Below are 17,883 nucleotides of genomic sequence, written 5' to 3'. Positions count from 1 at the left end.
CTAAAACAAAAAACAATCCTATTCACGTTAGTGCCACACAAACTCAAATATCTTGGAGTATTAACTTAACTACAGATGAAGGACCAATACAAACAAACTACAAAATAATGCTTCAAGAAATGGAGACACATACCCTGCTCATGGATTGGGAGAATTAACATCATTAAAATGGCAATACACGCCAAAGATTATTCAGATCTAATGTAATTCCTCTAAGGATACCCATGATATTCTTCAAAAAGTGGATCCAACACTCCTGAAATTCATTTGGAACAATAAACACCCACAAATAGCTAAAGCAACCAAAAGGAAAAAGAAGGTGGAGGCATCACTTTTCCTGACTTTGAATTGTACTGCAGAGCAACAGTCATTAACACTTCATGGTATTGGAATAAAGACATACCCTCAGATCAGTGGAATAGAATTGAGTATTCAGAAAATGTTCCCCAGACATACAATCAATTAATCTTTGATAAAGGGGAAGAAACACACAATGGAGCAAGGAAAACCTCTTCAACAAGTGGTGCTGTGACAACTGGTCAGCCACATCAAAAAAGCGAACTCAGACCTCCATCTAACATCATGCACAAAGGTCAAATCCAAATGGATTAAAGATCTTGATATCAGACCTGGAACCATAAGCTATATAAAACAACATGTAGGTAAAACACTCCATGACTCTGAGACCAAAGACATCTTCAAGGAGGAAACATCAATATCCAAACAAGTGGAAGTGGAGATAAACAGATGGGACTATATTAAGTTAGAATATAGTGACAAGGATATAAAAACCACCTACAGAATGGGAGAAACTATTCACCCAAAATCCATCAGATAAGGGGCTAATATCCAAGATATACAAGGTACTGACAGAACTTAACAAGAAAAAAAAAATCTAACTCCATCAAAAAATAGGAAGATGAACACTTTCTCAAGAAAAACAGATGGCCAAAAGGCAAATGAAAAAATGCTCCACATCAGGGCCAGAGTGGTGGTGCAGTGGTAGGGCATGTGCTTTGCATGCAGCTGACCTAGGATTACCTGGGTTTGATCCCCCAGGCGTCCCATATGGTCCCCTAAGCCAAGTGTGATTTCTGAGTGCATAGCCAGGAGTTACCCCTAAGCGTCACCAGGTGTGGGCCCTCCTCCCCCAAAAAAGCTACACATCACTAATCACCAGGGAGATGCTAATCAAAACAACAATTAGGTACCATCTCACACCACAGAGACTGGCATACATCACAAAGAGCAGGGATGTGGGCAGAAAGGGACTCTCACTGCTGGTGGAATGTCCTCTAGTCCAGCCTTTATGAAAAACAATATGGAGATTCCTCAAAAAAAGAGATATACCCTAGGAACACAAAACACAACACAAAAAGGCCTTCTGCACACCTATATTCATTGCAGTGTTATTTACAATAGCCAAAATCTGGAAAACCAAAGGCCTTCTGCAAACCTATATTCAATGCAGCACAATTTACAATAGCCAGAACTTGGAAACTCAGATGCCCAACAACAGATGAGTAGCTAAAGAAACTGTGGTACATATACAGAATGGAATACTATATGTAGCCGGCAGAAAAAATAAAGTCATAACATTTTCCTATACATGGATGGACATGGAAACTTTTATGCTGAGTGAAATGAGTCAGAGGAAGAGAGACACAGAATAGCCTCACTCAGCTATGGGTTTTAAGAAAAATAAAAGACATTATTGTGATAATATACAGAGACAACAGAGATGAAGGCTAGAAGAACTGGCCCAAGATATAAAGCTTACTACAAAGAGTGGTCAGTGCGGTTAGAGAAATAGCTACAATGCCAATTATCATAACAACGATAGAATGCCTGTCTTGAATACAGCAAGGTAGGGGAGGAGGGAGATGGGGTTATTGGTCGTGGGAATGTCACACTGGTGAAGAGGTGTGTGTTCTTTTTTATAACTGAAACCCAATTACAAACATGTTTGTAATCATGGTGCTTAAGTAAAGATGTAAATTTAAAACCAAACCAAACCAAACAATAAGACTATAACTGAATGCTAAACTATTAATGCTTAAGAACTAAAGAATTGCTATCTTTTATATCTAGAGTAGATTTTAGAAAGAATTTAATCTATGATATTCCATTTACTAGTTCCTTCTTTAATTCCACCAAGAGTTATCTTTAAGGGTAAAGAGAAACTCATTTTCTCAAAAGTCTTATCATCTTTATATTAGAGAATGTTAAATGATACATAACCTTATGTAAACAAATAGGGCCTTACCATCTGTCTTAGTAAGTAGGTATAACTTTTAGCTCCACATATTAGCAATGCTATTCAAAATGTCCATAGACCACCTTTTTATTTTATTTTATTTTATTTTTTTGCTTTTTGGGCCACACCCAGTAATGCTCAGGAATTACTCCTGGCTATGCGCTCAGTAATCGCTCGTAGCTTGGGGGACCATATATCTAAGGGATCGAACCTCGGTCCATCCATCCTAGGCTAGCATGTGCAAGGCCTTATTGCTTGCGCCAGTGCTCCAGCCCCCTTTTTTAAGATCACCTAAAAATTAATTAGAAAAGCAGAATCTATTACAAAAGCAGAATCTTGCTTGTTCCTGAGTTGCATTAATAAGCTGTATACATTTGAGAAGCAAAACTTCAAACTAAATGGCACTTTATAAAAAATTAAAATAGATTATAATGTTGTTGTAAATACCGAGAACGATGGTAATTAAAAAATTTTTTAAAATATATCTTATTTAACCACATCTGCTGTGCTCACAATTTACTCCTGTCTATGAATTAAGGGATTACTCAGGATGGGGTTCAGTGGACTACATGTGGTGCCACAGACTGAATCTGTACTGGCTGCATACAAGGCAAACACCTGAACCCTTGCATTTCTCCAGTACTGATAATAATTCTGAGATCCCTTCTGAGATCCTGGACTAAGCCCTTCTGTGTGAAGAGAAAAAAAAGCAACATTTCATATATGTTGGGAATATGCCAGCACGTGACTTTTTTTTTGTTTTTTGTTTTTTTGATGCTGGGGGTTAATCCTGGCTAAGTGCTCAGAAATTGCCCCTGGCTTGGGGGGACCAAATGGGACGCTGGGGGATTGAATCACGGTCGCGATCTTTCCTTGGCTAGCGCTTGCAAGGCAGACACCTTACCTCTAGCGCCACCTTGCCGGCCCCAATGACTTTTTTTTTTGGAGGGTAGGGCTGTACCTGTGATGTTCAGGGGTTACTGAGGCACTGCACTGAGGAATTACTCCTGGTAGTGCTCAGGAGCCATATAGGATGCTGAGGATTAAACTCAAATTGACCACATGCAATGCAAATGCTCTACTTACCTGCTGTACTATCACTCTGGCCCCCTGCATATGTAATTTTAAAGAGACCTAATGCCAGCTGTGAAACCAATGGTAAATTATAAAAAGTTTTGATTTGGTCTAGAGATAACCACATTAGTACTAAGGAGGTGCTTTATTGATAAAGCACTTTCTGTTGATGATAGGAATGAACAAGTATAGGTCAAAGTAGGGGCTGGAGCGATGGCACAGTGGTGGGGCATTTGCTTTGCATGTGATCAACCCAAGATGAACCCTGGTTTGATTCCTAACATCGGAATGCCTGTCAGGAGCAATTTCTTTTTTTCTTTTCTTTTTTCTTTCTATTTTTTAATATAGAATGCTTCTTGAATTTGCGTGTCATCCTTGCTCAGGGGCCATGCTCGTATCATTCCAATTTTAGTATGTGTGCTGCCAAAGCGATAATGCCAGGAGTGATTTCTGAGCCTCGAGCCAGGAGTGGCCTCTAAGTGCCACCAGGTGTGAGCCCAAAACCAATAAATAAATAAATGAATAAATAAGTAAAATTTAAACAAAACAAAACAAAACAAAGTAGACATGAGGAAATTACTCAACTGGGAAAGGACTCAGAAACTTGAGTGCAGATTTTGAGAAGGCTTCAAGTTTTACTGCAAAACTAGAATTATCTATAGAGAAGTAGCTAAAATTTTAAACTTAAATATAGAATTGGAAATATAACTAATTGGAAATATAACTCAATAGGCTGAGTGAATGCTTGGCAAGAAGAAGGCCTAGTATTAATCTCCAGCACAGCAAGGTCCTTTGTATTTTAAAGGAGAAGGAAATTTTTTTTTGGTTTTTGGGTCACACCCAGCGGTGTTCAGGAGTTACTCCTGGCTGTCTTGGAAACAGCTCCTGGCAGGCACGGGGGACCATATGGGACACTTAGGTTCTAGATCGGCTGCTTGCAAGGCAAACGCCGCTGTGCTATCTCTCCAGGCCTGTCTTTCCCCTGAGCAACGCCAGGTGTGGGCCCCCCCCCAAAAAAAAAAGTCAAAAGGAAAGTTAAAAAAAACTACAACTGTATAAAAGTTAATATAATTATTTGGCCATATAAAGATAGCTCTTTACTACTGGAAATATAAGAAAGTCGCACGTTAAGTTAGAGAATTTTAATATGCAGTTCAATGTTTTGATAGACAAGAAAGCTGTGTTATCTCCTTAAAAGGGATGTTACCTTTTTTTCTTTTGCACTATAAAAATGAAAGAATTGTTATTTTCACTCTACTTCTACATTTTTAGACCCATAAATAGCTTTTTTGGGTGAATTATCTTATGAGATAAGATAACTATTTTATTGTAGACTTGAGATTTTTAAATACAGAATGGTAGTACAATAGCAGTATTAATACTCGTAGCATAATTGCTGCTATAATTCAGTCTCTGACACTTGATAATTAGGCATTTATTTCAGAGAAGAAATAGAAGTATGGGTTGCTAAAATAATTAAAGAAAAGTATGAAAAGTACTATGGCAATTTCAATGAACTGACGACCAATGCATCAGCGTCCCTTTAGTAATCTCAGAATTTTTAGATTGCTTCTAATAATTTTTAACTCTTATTCTTCTAACTCATAGTTTTAGTCTAGTCTTTAATGCTCTCAAATTCCATTTCCAGCCAGAGAAATAATGAAAAGGTTAAGGCACTTGCCTACTATGAGGTTGTAGTTGCAACCTTGCTTCAAAATCTAGTATCACATATGGCACACTCTGACCACCGCTGGGTATATACTCCCCAATTAAAAAAAAATTATACTTTCTACTTTCAGGACTGCTTGACTGCCCACAAATAGTACTGATCTTTTCCTTTTCTGAGTTTCCGCTACTTTTATAATCTATATCATACCAGATAGCATTTTAAGAAAAATGACTTACCATATTTTTCATACCCTAAGATCCACATTCCCCCCCTCCAAAGTTATATTATGCATATTATGGAGGATCTGTCACCTGGAACTGAAGCTTGAGTGCAGGGGAGGAAAGGAGAGCATTTAAAAACTATGTGCATCTTACAGAGCAAAAAATACGGTACTTTGCTCAAAAGAAAGCCTAATTTCTGTTTTGAGTTTTGTTGTTGTTGTTGTTGTTTTTGGGCCACACCCAATGACGCTCAGCTCCTGGCTATGTGCTCAGAAATCGTTCCAGGCTAGGGGGACCATATGGGACACTGGGAATTAAACGCAGGTGTTAGCTGTGTTTAAACACAGAATTAGCTGTGTGCAAGGAAAACATTCTACCAGTGTGCTATCGCTCTGGTCCATTTTTTATATTTTTTGGGGGAGTAATTTCTTTTCTTTTCTTTTTTCTTTTTGGCTTTTGGGTCACATCTGGCGGTGCTCAGAAGTTGCTCCTGGCAGGCACAGGAGACCATATGAGATGCTGGGATTCGAAACAGGATCCGTTCTGTGTTGGCCGCGTGCAAGGCAAACGCCTTACTGCTGTGTTATCGCTCCAGCCCTGTGAAAGCTTAATTTCTTTAAAAAGTGCTATCTATCACCTCAAAGAAGACAATTGGGTACCTAAAGTAAATGACATAACTTATTTAAAATTTAAGTTTTCTTACTCACTAAATGTATGATGATATGACACAACAAAAGTAAGAAAATACCACCATGTTTTAGATAATAAATAATATACTCCAACCCAATATTTTTGTGATTAAAAGCCATGGTCTTACAATTATTGTTTAGCTTAAACCAGTTGAAATATTTTGTTTTTGTTTTTTTTTGGGCCACACCCAGTGACGCTCAGGGGTTACTCCTGGCTATGCGCTCAGAAGTCGCTCCTGGCTTGGGGGACCATATGGGATGCTGGGGGATCGAACCGTGGTCCTTCCAAGGCTAGCGCAGGTAAGGCAGGCACCTTACCTCCAGCGCCACCGCCCGGCCCCTGAAATATTTTTTTATAACTTCCTTTTTTTTTTGGTTTTTGGGCCACACCCGGCGATGCTCAGGGGTTACTCCTGGCTGTCTGCTCAGAAATAGCTCCTGGCAGGCACGGGGGACCATATGGGACACCGGAATTCAAACCAACCACCTTTGGTCCTGGATCAGCTGCTTGCAAGGCAAACACCACTGAGCTATCTCTTCAGGCCCTTTTTATAACTTCTTAACTCAACTTGTTACATACCAGTTAGCAATGTCCTTATGAGCTATTAAATTTTGAAGAAATGCTTGTAATCCTAGTTGTCTATCTTCTAAAAAGTCGGTATTGTAGTTATCTTTGAACCAACGTTTTGGTGGAAGTGCTAATCGGAAGCCTGGAAACATATCTTTTAACTGAAAAACAAAAACAAAATACAATTACATCAACTTGACAAAATCTAGACTGCTGACTATATCAAACTATTTATGAAACATTAAAATTCAAATCAAATTCAGCTAAGCGGTTTTTTTAAGCACTTTTTGGGTTGTTGATTTTGTAGTACAATGGTTAGATGCTCTGTATTCTTGTCAACACTTGGCATATTTCTAACATTAGCCATTCTCAGTAGGTACATAGCAGTTCATTGAGATTTTAATAATCAGCATTTCTGGGACCTGAAAGATAACATGGAGGTGAAGGGTGTAAGGTGCCTGCCTTGCATACAGCTGACATTATATCGTGAGGACCACCAGCAGGGTCACCGTAAACACAGAGCTAGGAACAGCCCCTGAGTACTACTAGGTATAACCTCAAAACAGCAATAAAGGGGCCAGAGTGATAGCACAGTGGTAGGGTGTTTGCTTTGCATGTGGCCAATCCCAGACTGACGAAATCCAGTTCGATTCCTGGCATCCCATATGGTCTGCTGAGGCTGCCAGGAGCGATTTCTGAGCAAAGCCAGGAGTAACCTATGAGCACCATGAGGTGTGACCGAAAAACCAAAAACCAATAAAAGTAAAAAAGAAAGACCCCAATACAAAACAGCAATAAAAATATTATCAGCTTATCTGTTTTGATAAATGAGACTGATCATATCGCATCTTATTTGGATCTGCATATATTCTATAGTAATTTATCTATTAAAATGTTTTTACTTAGTTAAAAAATTGTATTACTTTTATTAATATCTAAGAGTTCTAGATCAAAGTCTTTTCTGAAGTACATGTATATGTATGAAACAGTATTTTTTTCCCAACTAATGCCTATTTATTTTTTTGGTTTTTGGACCACACTTGGTGGCACTGGTTACTCCAAGGGTCACTCCTGGCTCTGCGCTGAGAAATTAATCCTGGCAGGCTGGGCATGAAACCAGGGCAGCCATGTGCAAGGCAAAATCCCTATCCACTGTGCTATCGTTCTGGCCCTGTGATTTGTCATTTTAATAATCTTTAAAGTCTTGAAAGAGCACAGCTTTCAATTAGATTGTTTAATTTACCCATCTTTTTCCTTACTGGATTGTACACTTTTAAAGATTCTATCTGGAGATGGGGGAAGATGGGGGCATTGGTGGCAGAAGGTTGCACTAGTGATGGGGGGGGGGACGACAAACTTTTTATGATTGAAATCCAACTACAAACATGTTTGTAACCATGGTGCTTAAAGCTATTATTAGAAAAATAAAGATTCTACCTAAGAAAATTTGTTTATCTAAAATTGAAATATTTTCATCTATGGTTTTTCCTAGATGCTTATAGTTTTATTCTTTGCATTTTGGTTTAGATCCATTTTGCATATTGTTTAAATTTTACATTCTTGTTTTTGGGAATACCCTGTGCTGCTCAAACTTTTGGACCATATGCAGGGGACCATATGCAATGCTGATGATCAAATTAAGATAGGCTGTCTGCAAAGTAAGCACCATAACCTCTTTTATGAAAGACACTTTTCACTCTTCTAAACTAGACTGTAGCATTGTACTAAACTGGACTATAGTCTATAATATAGTCAATATATATGGTCAATTATCTATGTTCAATAACTGGATAAAATCATATTTATGTACTTAAATGTACATGGTAGCAAAGGGAAAATTTCACAGTTCAGTAACAGTATAAAATATGATCTGTCCATATTTAAAACATGACTATAAAATATTTAAAATATAATGAATTAAAATATAAAATGTAATGTGTCCACATTTCTATAAACGCTGGAAGATAACAATGAAAGACAAAAATTAGAGCAGTATTTGGACACCTGAAAACTTTGATTTGTGAGTATCATGATGATACCGAACAGTTTGGTTTAGGAGTTCTGTTAATGCATTGTAATGAAAATAAAATAGTAACAGCTTAGAAGAAGTAAACCCTATTGGATTTAAGATTTTTTTTTTGATGGGAGGGAGACTGGGAGACAGTGTGGTTTAGGCCATCCATACCTATTAGTGCTCAAGAACTTTTCTTGGTTTTTGCTCAGAGCTCACACCTGGCAGGGCTTGGTGGGAATCATAGCTTGATAAGAAGGGATTGAACTGGTTACATGCAATGCAAGAATAAAGTAGTCTTAGAACTTTCAACATTATAATGGTATATGTGTGCAATGCACGGTTAGTTTGTTTTGGTCTCGTTGTCTGTGCTCAAAGGTATTACTGGCTCTGCACTAAGGAATCATTTCTGGAGACTTCAGGGAACCATATGGATGCTGGGGATTAAACTTGGGTTGGATGCATGCAAGGCAAACATCTGCCAAATGTACTATCACTCCAGCCCTGAAATGTTTCAGTTTTAAACCAATAAAGCAACGTTAAATAGTTTTCAAATTGTTAAGAGGATGTTTTTATTTTCTCAATACCATTTAACTACTGATAACTGGATAATGTAAACTCTCATTAAAGTTAGGATTGCATCTATATAATTTTTATATAGTCTTTGTAAAAGATAAAACAGTATCATGTTTAACCTTCATTATTTTATCTTTTAATTCAAATGAGTTTTGAATGTTTTCAGAATAGCAAGAACTTGCGAATGGTCAGGTAGTTTGTAAAGTCACATAATTGGGGTTTCCCATTTGGGGAATAAAATCATTCCCAAATACTTTTAGGGTATATCAATTTAAAACATTCAGAAAAGAAGTGGAAGTAAGACTTATATATGAGATAAAGCCCTCAAATTCAATTGTTAAAATTATGCATAGTTTGAGAGTGCTCTCTAGGAAGATTAAGAATTTCAACCATGGATAGCATCTTTTTAAATATGCCAACTCAACAGAGAAAAAAGTTTCTGATTTTATTTTCTTGGGGTTATGATTTTAATATTTTGGAAATCTGTTAATTTGTATATATAGTATGTATACCATCTGCTTTGTTTTCTGTATTTTTACTTTTAACATTTATTTGTTTGTTTGTTTGTTTGTTTCTTGGGTCACACCCGGCAGCGCTCAAAGGTTACTCCTGGCTCTACGCTCAGAAGTTGCTTCTGGCAGGCTCAGGGGACAATGCCGGGATTCAAACCACTGTCCTGCTGCATGCAAGGCAAACACCCTACCTCTGTGCTATCTCTCCGGCCTTTTAACATTTATTTTAAAGGACTTATTTACTTAAATTTTATTATTATCCTCTTTGGCAGATGGCAGAAAAATTATTTTTGCTCCTGGTACAAATTCTATGATTTAGTTGTTAGATAGCAAAGGGGATTTTTGCAAATGTAATTATGTATCTTATATCTGACCTTCAGATAGGATGATTCTCTGAGTGAGCCAATTTTATCACCTTTAAAAGCAATTAAAAATAAAACTTCCAAGAGCAGTTTTACCCCAGTCTGGTGGCAGAAAAGAAAGTCTAAGAGATTCAAACAAAACACAAAAAAATGACTTGGCTTGCTACTGTTGGCTTTGAAGAAGTCGGGATCATAGGCAAAGACTTCAGAGAGCTTGAGAGCAGCCTCTGGGACCTCTGAACAATCCCCGGCTGACAGCCAGGAAGGAAATAGGAACCTCATTCCTACAACTGCAAGAAACTGAAGTCCGCCTACACCCCAAGAGAGCCTGGAATCTGATTCTTCCCCAGAGTGTCCAGATAAAAGTCCAAAAGAACCAAAAGCTTGATTTTGACCCTGTGTGACACTGCGCTGAAATGAGCCAGCTGAGCTCACACAAAGCTGTATATAATAAACAGGTGTTCTATAAGCTGCAAAGTTTGTGGTATTTTGTTGCACAGCAGTGTAAAACTTTACAGTACATTGAAAACATATTTTGCTTGTTCTCTAGCAGTCTTATAACTTAAGGGTCTTAATAGTTAAATATCTTTCAAATTCACACAGTTATATAATATCTCATTAACAACTATAAGAATTTTTTTTTTTTTATTTTTGGCTTTGGGGCCTCACCAGATGACGCTCAGGGGTTACTCCTGGTTATGGGTTCAGAAATCGCTCCTGGCTTGGGGGACCATATGGGACGCTGGGGATCAAACTGTGCGTGGTCCGTCTTAGGTCAGTGTGTGCAAGGCAAAAGCCCTTCCGCTTGCACTCAAGCCCCAATTATAAGGTTTTTATATTTTGTATTAATTATTATGGCACTGGGGATGAGACTTATAATAAGAGAATCTACAGGGTTCAGAGGAGACCTTGGGATGCCTTTGGGACTACCAAATGGTTGGGATTAGGAGTCCCCACAACTAGAACAACAACAAAACATCACAAAAATAAGTAAAAAGAGCTATTTGTATTTGCCCAAAGGGCAACTCTATATAAGACAAAAGACATTTAAAAATTATCAAAGTAAAGTTAGAGTTAATTTTTTCTTATGAAAGAGCAAAAATAAACTTTAAATAAATAAAATGGAAGGGAAATAACACAAAACCTAAGAACTATTCGGGAAAGAAAATCATTCAAAATTTAAAAGTTAAGTTTAAATTTATGGGTCGATCTATGCCATCCCATAAAGTACTTACTTTATCATTAAGTCTAGAGAAGTCAGTATATCTTCTGAAAACTACCCAGCTTTCTTCTGGTGTTTTCTTTACTAATATTTTATATACCTATACAGAGAGAGAGATTTAAAACTTCAAATAAACCAGTTTAAAAAAAATTCTCTTAATCCAGATTATATATATTATTACATAAAAATTAGAAATCATTTTGACTACCAAATCTAAAAACAATGTAGGTTTCAAAAGCAATATTTTTTCCTTTAGAAATATGAATGACAAAATTGTGCACACTAATACATTTACTCAGAAGCTCCAAAATGTATGTCTACATATTTAAAAACTATTGAAAAAAATGTACGATTTTAAAAGAAAATAGTCAGTTTTCTCTTAAAGAAACTAAAATTTCAGGCTCAACAACAACAAAAATTTCTAAATACTTTGTTGAAATTTTCAGAGCTGAAATACAAACTAAAAAATGTCCACGCACAGTTATATTTATATAATTATAACATCTAATGCTATTGAATAGAAAATCTTGTTTGAAGCCATTCAATATTTAAAAAAGTATCTAACTAGAAAAACTAGGATCTATTTAAAAATAATTTTGGAGTTAATTATGAGGAGATACTACTTAGAACGGAGCACTAGTAAAATATTTGACATCTTTGGTACAGTACTTTGGGCCAAAATAAATGTGAAGCACACATAAAGTATGCTGAATTAAAAATCCCTTTGAAGAAAGTATATTTGTATTGCACAGTAGAAACTGTGACTCTACAGCTGCCCTCTAGCCACTGCAGGCTATAGAATACGTCAAATATGACTGGCCCAAATTAAGGTGTGCTGTGAGTGTAAAAGACACATATTTTAACAATTTAATATAAACCAATAAGAATACTCAACTAAAATAATTCTGTTGATTACACACTGAAATCTTTTTTGGATATATTAAGTTAAAAATATTTTACTAATATAATTTTGCCTGTGTGCTTTTTACTAACTTTTGACATGACTAGTAAAAATTACGAATATAACTCACATTTGTGTTATAGTCCTACTGGATACTGCTGTTCTACAGACAACCTGCTAATTTAGAAACTTTAGACCCTTCTCATTTGATTTTTCTTCTTTACATAATACTCTAAGTCTTTAGGAGAACTAGCAAGAGTTTTTTAACTTATGAAAAACAAGCAATTTCTTTGTAATATACAAAGGAGAGAAGGTGATAAAATGGGGTACACTCTTTGAGAGTCCAGTAAGTTCTGACCAAATATTGTCTCAAAGGAGGCACAAAGGAAACAATTACATGTTAAAAAAACTAATTCAAACAAGAGGGTCAAATCAACTTCAGATTTTTGAGTATGAACAGATGCATGGTAAAAAAATTTGGGTTTATATATGATCTGTATTTTAACTTTCCTGCATGAAAAAAAACCTCTCTCTTCTAACTATTAAACTAGACTCCATTTCTCGATGAAACACAGAATTTTGTACTTCAATTTTTCTAGAAAGCTTTATTTTTTATTTTTAATTAATCTATTTTAAGAAAAAATATGGAATGCTTCACGAATTTGTGTGTCATCCTTGTGCAGGGGCCATACTAATCTCTGTATCGTTCCAATTTTAGTATATATGCTGCTGAAGCGAGCACAGAAAGCTTTATTTTTTTAAATTTTTCTTTCATTAAAAGCATTGGGTACAAGTACTAATCATTCCTAATAGCACTTATTGTCTGTACTCTTTTTGAAACTTAGTATACACTATTATGTAGTGTCTTTTAATATAGTCCTTTTTAAAATATTGCTAGTAAATTATAACACTGAATTACAAAAATGCAAACATAAAGGTGCACAAATCAGGAGTATGTAAATTATTGTATTCTGGAAATGATGTAACTGGTAGCAGGAAATTGAAACATTTTCAACAGAAACAGCACACTTTGTGATTCTTTCCAGTTGCTACTAACGACTTCATTCTAGCTAGGTACTTAATTTTAAACTCTTTTTAAAGAGTTGACTATAACATGTCACCACTTAAGTCCAAACACTTTATTTAGTTCAGAGATCAACTCAAAAATATATATAAAGTTAGGGGCTGAAGTGATAGCATATGGATAGGGCGTTTGCTTTGCATGCAGACACCTGGGACAGAACCAGGTTCGATTCCTGGCATCCCATGTGGTCGGAGCGATTTCGGAGTGCAGAGCCAGGAGTACCCTGAGTGTTACTGGGTGTGGCCCAAAAACCCAATATCTATCTATCTATCTATCTATCTATCTATCTATCTATCTATCTATCTATCTATCTATCTATCTATCTATCTATCTTACCCTGAGTGTTACTGGGTGTGGCCCAAAACCTAATATCTATCTATCTATCTATCTATCTATCTATCTATCTATCTATCTATCTATCTATCTATCTATCTATGCCCAAAAACCTAATAGGCAAAGGTTTATTATAAACCTAAGACTTCCTATCTATCTATCTATCTATCTATCTATCTATCTATCTATCTATCTATCTATCTATCTATCTATCTATCTAATAGGCAAAGGTTTATTATAAACCTAAGACTTCCTATCTATCTATCTATCTATCTATCTATCTATCTATCTATCTATCTATCTAATAGGCAAAGGTTTATTATAAACCTAAGACTTCCTATCTATCTATCTATCTATCTATCTATCTATCTATCTATCTATCTATCTATCTATCTATCTATCTATCTATCTATCTATCTAATAGGCAAAGGTTTATTATAAACCTAAGACTTCCTATCTATCTATCTATCTATCTATCTATCTATCTATCTATCTATCTATCTATCTATCTATCTATCTATCTATCCATCCCCAAAAACCTAATAAGCAAAGGTTTATTATAAACCTAAGACTTCCAAGCTTCTGTCTCACGCTTGCACTTTTCCCCTAAACATGTACAAATGACCCCCTCTTCTAGGCACACTCCCATGAAAATACATAACTAACACCTCCATTTTCTTTTTCTTTTATGGGGGTGGATTTTGTTGAGGGGTTACTCCTGGTCTGTGATCAGGACTGACCCCTGGCAGTACTTGGGGGCTAGGAGGTGGTTTCCACACATGCAAGGAATGAAACGGAGGTCAGCTACATGCAAGTATTTTCCTTCCTTCCTTTCCCTTCCTTCCTTCCTTCCTTCCTTCCTTCCTTCCTTCCTTCCTTCCTTCCTTCCTTCCTTCCTTCCTTCCTTCCTTCCTTCCTTCCTTCCTCCCTCCCTCCCCCCTCCCTCCTTCCCTCGCTCCTCCCTCCCTCCCTCCCTCTAAATTTGGGGTCATTTTTTAATTTCCCTTTCTCCAACATCCTACTTGAACAGCATAATTTTCAAAACAGATCAAGAATCACATCCCATCGTGTACTTACTCATCACCCCAGCTCATACCATCTTTTACTATAAGGACCTACCTGTCACCTGGGTGTATTCTTTGCCCCACAAAGTTACTCTCATTACAGTAGTCAGAATAAGCTTATCTTCTTAAAACCTTTTCAGATTCCCATCTAATGCAGAGTCCACATGCCCTGCTTGATTTTCCTATCAAATTCCTTTGCTTTCCCAGTTATCTCAGTTACTTTGTGACTCTCACAAAACTTTATTAAAAGATGAAGAAAATTTAAGCCAATAAATTATACTCACAGATTCAGACACACTACATTAAGTATTTTAGTTCTCCTTTCAGGGGTCTCAAACTCCCGGGCCGCGGGCCGCAAAAGGCCCTCCGTACAACATTATATGGCCCTGCCCTAGATGAATCTTTTTTTGTTTTGTTTTGTTTTTAGTTGTTTGGGTCACACCCCCCAATGTTCAAGGCTTACTACTGACTTTGCACTCAAGGATCACTCTGACTTTGCCTCCTGCGGCCCTCAGGTAAATTGAGTTTGAGACCCCTGCTAGGTTAACCTACATAGTCTTCTGAAAGTGGGTAGTATCACTGGAACAATGCAGGGGCTTGATAGAAGCCTATGGTAAGTTTGGGGCCCTGACCAGCACAATTCAATGTGTGAGCACCTCAATCCAATGAATGACTCCCACCTTTGTCATTGCAACAAATATAGCAAAAGGGATGAATTTAATGACAATAATAATCATCTTAGAAAAAAAGTCTTAAGGGCCACAGCGATACCCTACAGCAGGTAGGACGCTTGCCTTCCAGGTGGCCAGACCAGATTTGATCCCTGGCTCCAAATGGTCCTCTTGGGCCTACCATAATTGATTTCTGAGCCTAGAGCCAGGAATAAGTGCTGGTTGTGGCCCCACATCCAAAAAAAGATCTTCAATTTCTAAAACTTACCTTCACTTATTAAAAGGTCTTTATTTATAAAGACGCTTGTTAAAACCACAGGACAAAATGCAAAATACCACGTGCTGGGAAGATGTAGAGTAACTAGAACCCTCATATATTGCTGCCAGCTTATTCTCAACCATTGTGGAGAACTGCTTATCAGAAGCTTCTAAAGCAGGAGTAAGGTCTACCAATTCTACTCCTTGTAGATATCAAATAAAATGTACACCTATACTTACTGAGTAACCAGCACTAACACATTCACAACAGTAGTATTTGTAGCCCCAAACTAGAATTGACCCATGTTCTTCAATAACAGACCAACAAATTGTGGTATAGTTATATAAAGCAATAGTTTCAGCAATAACTATCAGTTGCCTACAATTACATTCGAGATCAAGGATGAATCTAACAAACACAACTCCAGAAAAGATAACACAGATAAACGAGCATATGCCCCATAATTTAATTTAAAGTACAAAAATAGGCAAAATCAGGACACTATATATTAACTGGAGCGTTAAAATGAGGATAACATGGGACTTTTGGGATGTCAGTAATTCTTAACCATGTATTAATTTTATAGGCATCTACTGACTATTACAGGTCAAAATTTAGAGATGTTAATGATTTCCATTTTATGTTCAAAAAACTCTTAAGTATAGGCTAATAATAATTCAACACCAATTCAGAACATAGGTTAGTCCATTTTTTCTATTTGTGTAAAGCAGAGTTCAATACTTACAGTAAATTTAGCTCTTTCTTCCATTACTTCATAGCCCAGTATCGTAGGTGTAGAAGGTCTATTTTCCCAATTTATTGTTTCAGGATTTTGTTCTTCATTTTCTTTTGGTCTAGCAGAATACTCAATGGAAGAATTTGTTCCTGTAAATTTCGTCCTTATGAGGGGACTGCTAGAGACAGATGATGTATTATCCGTTTGATAAGGAACAGTTGTCTGTTTAGAATGACCCATATTACAGTCTTCCAACTGGCCTTTTGAAGAGCTTGAGCTTGTAGAGATGCTCCCAAAAGAAGAACTTCTTTGGTTTCTGTTGGTTGTAAAGCTGGAAGAAGAATTGCCTATAGGCATTGGAACTGGTACGTAAGGAGTCGCCATCTTCCTTTTGCCTGTGCAGCAAACCTGCACACTGCTGAGTCCAAACACTTAGAGGATGACTTTTATACAATCCATGATTTCTTCTTGGGAACTATCTAAAAATGAGAACATATTGTCAGATTAGTTTTTAATGTGGGCAGTAACCAAAAGAAAACAAAAGATCATATACATTTACTACTCAGGAGGGTTTGCAGGGTTGGATGTACCCCAGGAAGTACTTAGCAGTTACCCCTGGTTCTACGCTCAGCATTATTCTTGGCAGTGCTTGGAGGACTATATGTAGTGGCTGGGATCCTGCCATGGTCAACTGTATCCAAGGCAAGAGCCTTAAAACTCTAGATTCTCTAGGGCACACCCTCCCCCCTTACATTAGTATTTTAGTTAGAATAAAACACGATCTAATCTCTCTTTAATAAAAAAAAAAATCAGCTCTAAAATGATATTTTGGCAATGTAAAGAGAGCCTTTTCAACCCAGGGCCTCACATATTGCTGATCTACATCTCAGGCTTGTTTTCTTTTTCTTTTCTTTTTTGAGCCACACCCAGAAATCGCTCCAGAGGCTTATTTCTTAACTTTCGTATCAGGAGAATAATTTCCTCCTGATAGATTTCTGCCATTTATTTCAACCTGCCTTTATCTATATGAAAGTGGCATCTTCCCAAAGCTTCACTCCCCAATTATGAGCATTACATAATGACCTAGTACAAAGTAGGAAAAACAAAAGGCGCACATTTATTTATATTTTCATGATTCAGCTAATGAAATTCTCAAGAATGTTCCAGAACAGTGATTGCTTTGAAAGCACCCAGTTCTCCAATCCGTGTCAAAGTTTTTATGACACCTTTATGAAAACAAAAACAAGAGGTGAAATCCGATATACTGGCTCTGCCTCTCTCTCTCCCAGAATGAGGAGCAAAGTTTAAACAAATCATTCAGTTTTTCTGATCCCCAACTCAGTTACTCCAATTCTCTCTCCCTCCTTCCCTCCCAGAATGAGAAGCGAAGTTTAATTATCATTTAGTTTCCTATTCCCTAACTTAGACACTCCAAAAAAAGTATCTGTACTTAAATCTCTGAAATCCATATTTTAATCATCTCTCCCCTCCGAGTGATGAGTCAGCTTGGTTTGAATAACTTCGGCAAAGCAAGACAGGCATGGTTTTTGATCAGCAAAGTGGAGAGAGAGAGAGTTCACCAAAAAAGCGAGTCAGCCTGGATTGAATAACTTCAGCAATGCAAGAAGCATGGTTTTGATCAGAGAATTTCCCCAAAAGCGACTGCAGACCAAC

The 17,883-nt window shown here is 36.9% G+C and overlaps 1 protein-coding gene, 1 non-coding gene and 1 pseudogene across 2 annotated transcripts in view; all 3 read right to left on the bottom strand.

The window, feature by feature from the left end:
• SNX16 (sorting nexin 16) overlaps nucleotides 1-16,679 on the bottom strand; it is a 38,723-nt gene extending 22,044 nt beyond the window's left edge. The window contains exons 1-3 of the mRNA XM_049782019.1: nucleotides 16,219-16,679; nucleotides 11,175-11,261; nucleotides 6,491-6,639 (exon numbers count right to left, since the gene is read on the bottom strand). Of these exons, the coding sequence (XP_049637976.1) occupies nucleotides 6,491-6,639; nucleotides 11,175-11,261; nucleotides 16,219-16,593 (611 nt within the window). The 5' untranslated portion in view covers nucleotides 16,594-16,679. The remainder of the gene's footprint in view (nucleotides 1-6,490; nucleotides 6,640-11,174; nucleotides 11,262-16,218) is intronic.
• On the bottom strand, nucleotides 3,670-3,763 carry LOC126021773 (uncharacterized; annotated as a pseudogene).
• On the bottom strand, nucleotides 12,701-12,804 carry LOC126021608 (U6 spliceosomal RNA). Its single transcript, XR_007500109.1, has one exon. It is a non-coding gene; the product is annotated as a U6 spliceosomal RNA (small nuclear RNA).
• Nucleotides 16,680-17,883: the final 1,204 nt, after the last annotated feature.

This window comes from Suncus etruscus, chromosome 10 (assembly GCF_024139225.1).
Source record: "Suncus etruscus isolate mSunEtr1 chromosome 10, mSunEtr1.pri.cur, whole genome shotgun sequence".
Taxonomy (NCBI): Eukaryota; Metazoa; Chordata; class Mammalia; order Eulipotyphla; family Soricidae; genus Suncus; species Suncus etruscus.
This window is presented reverse-complemented; position numbering and strand designations above follow the sequence as displayed.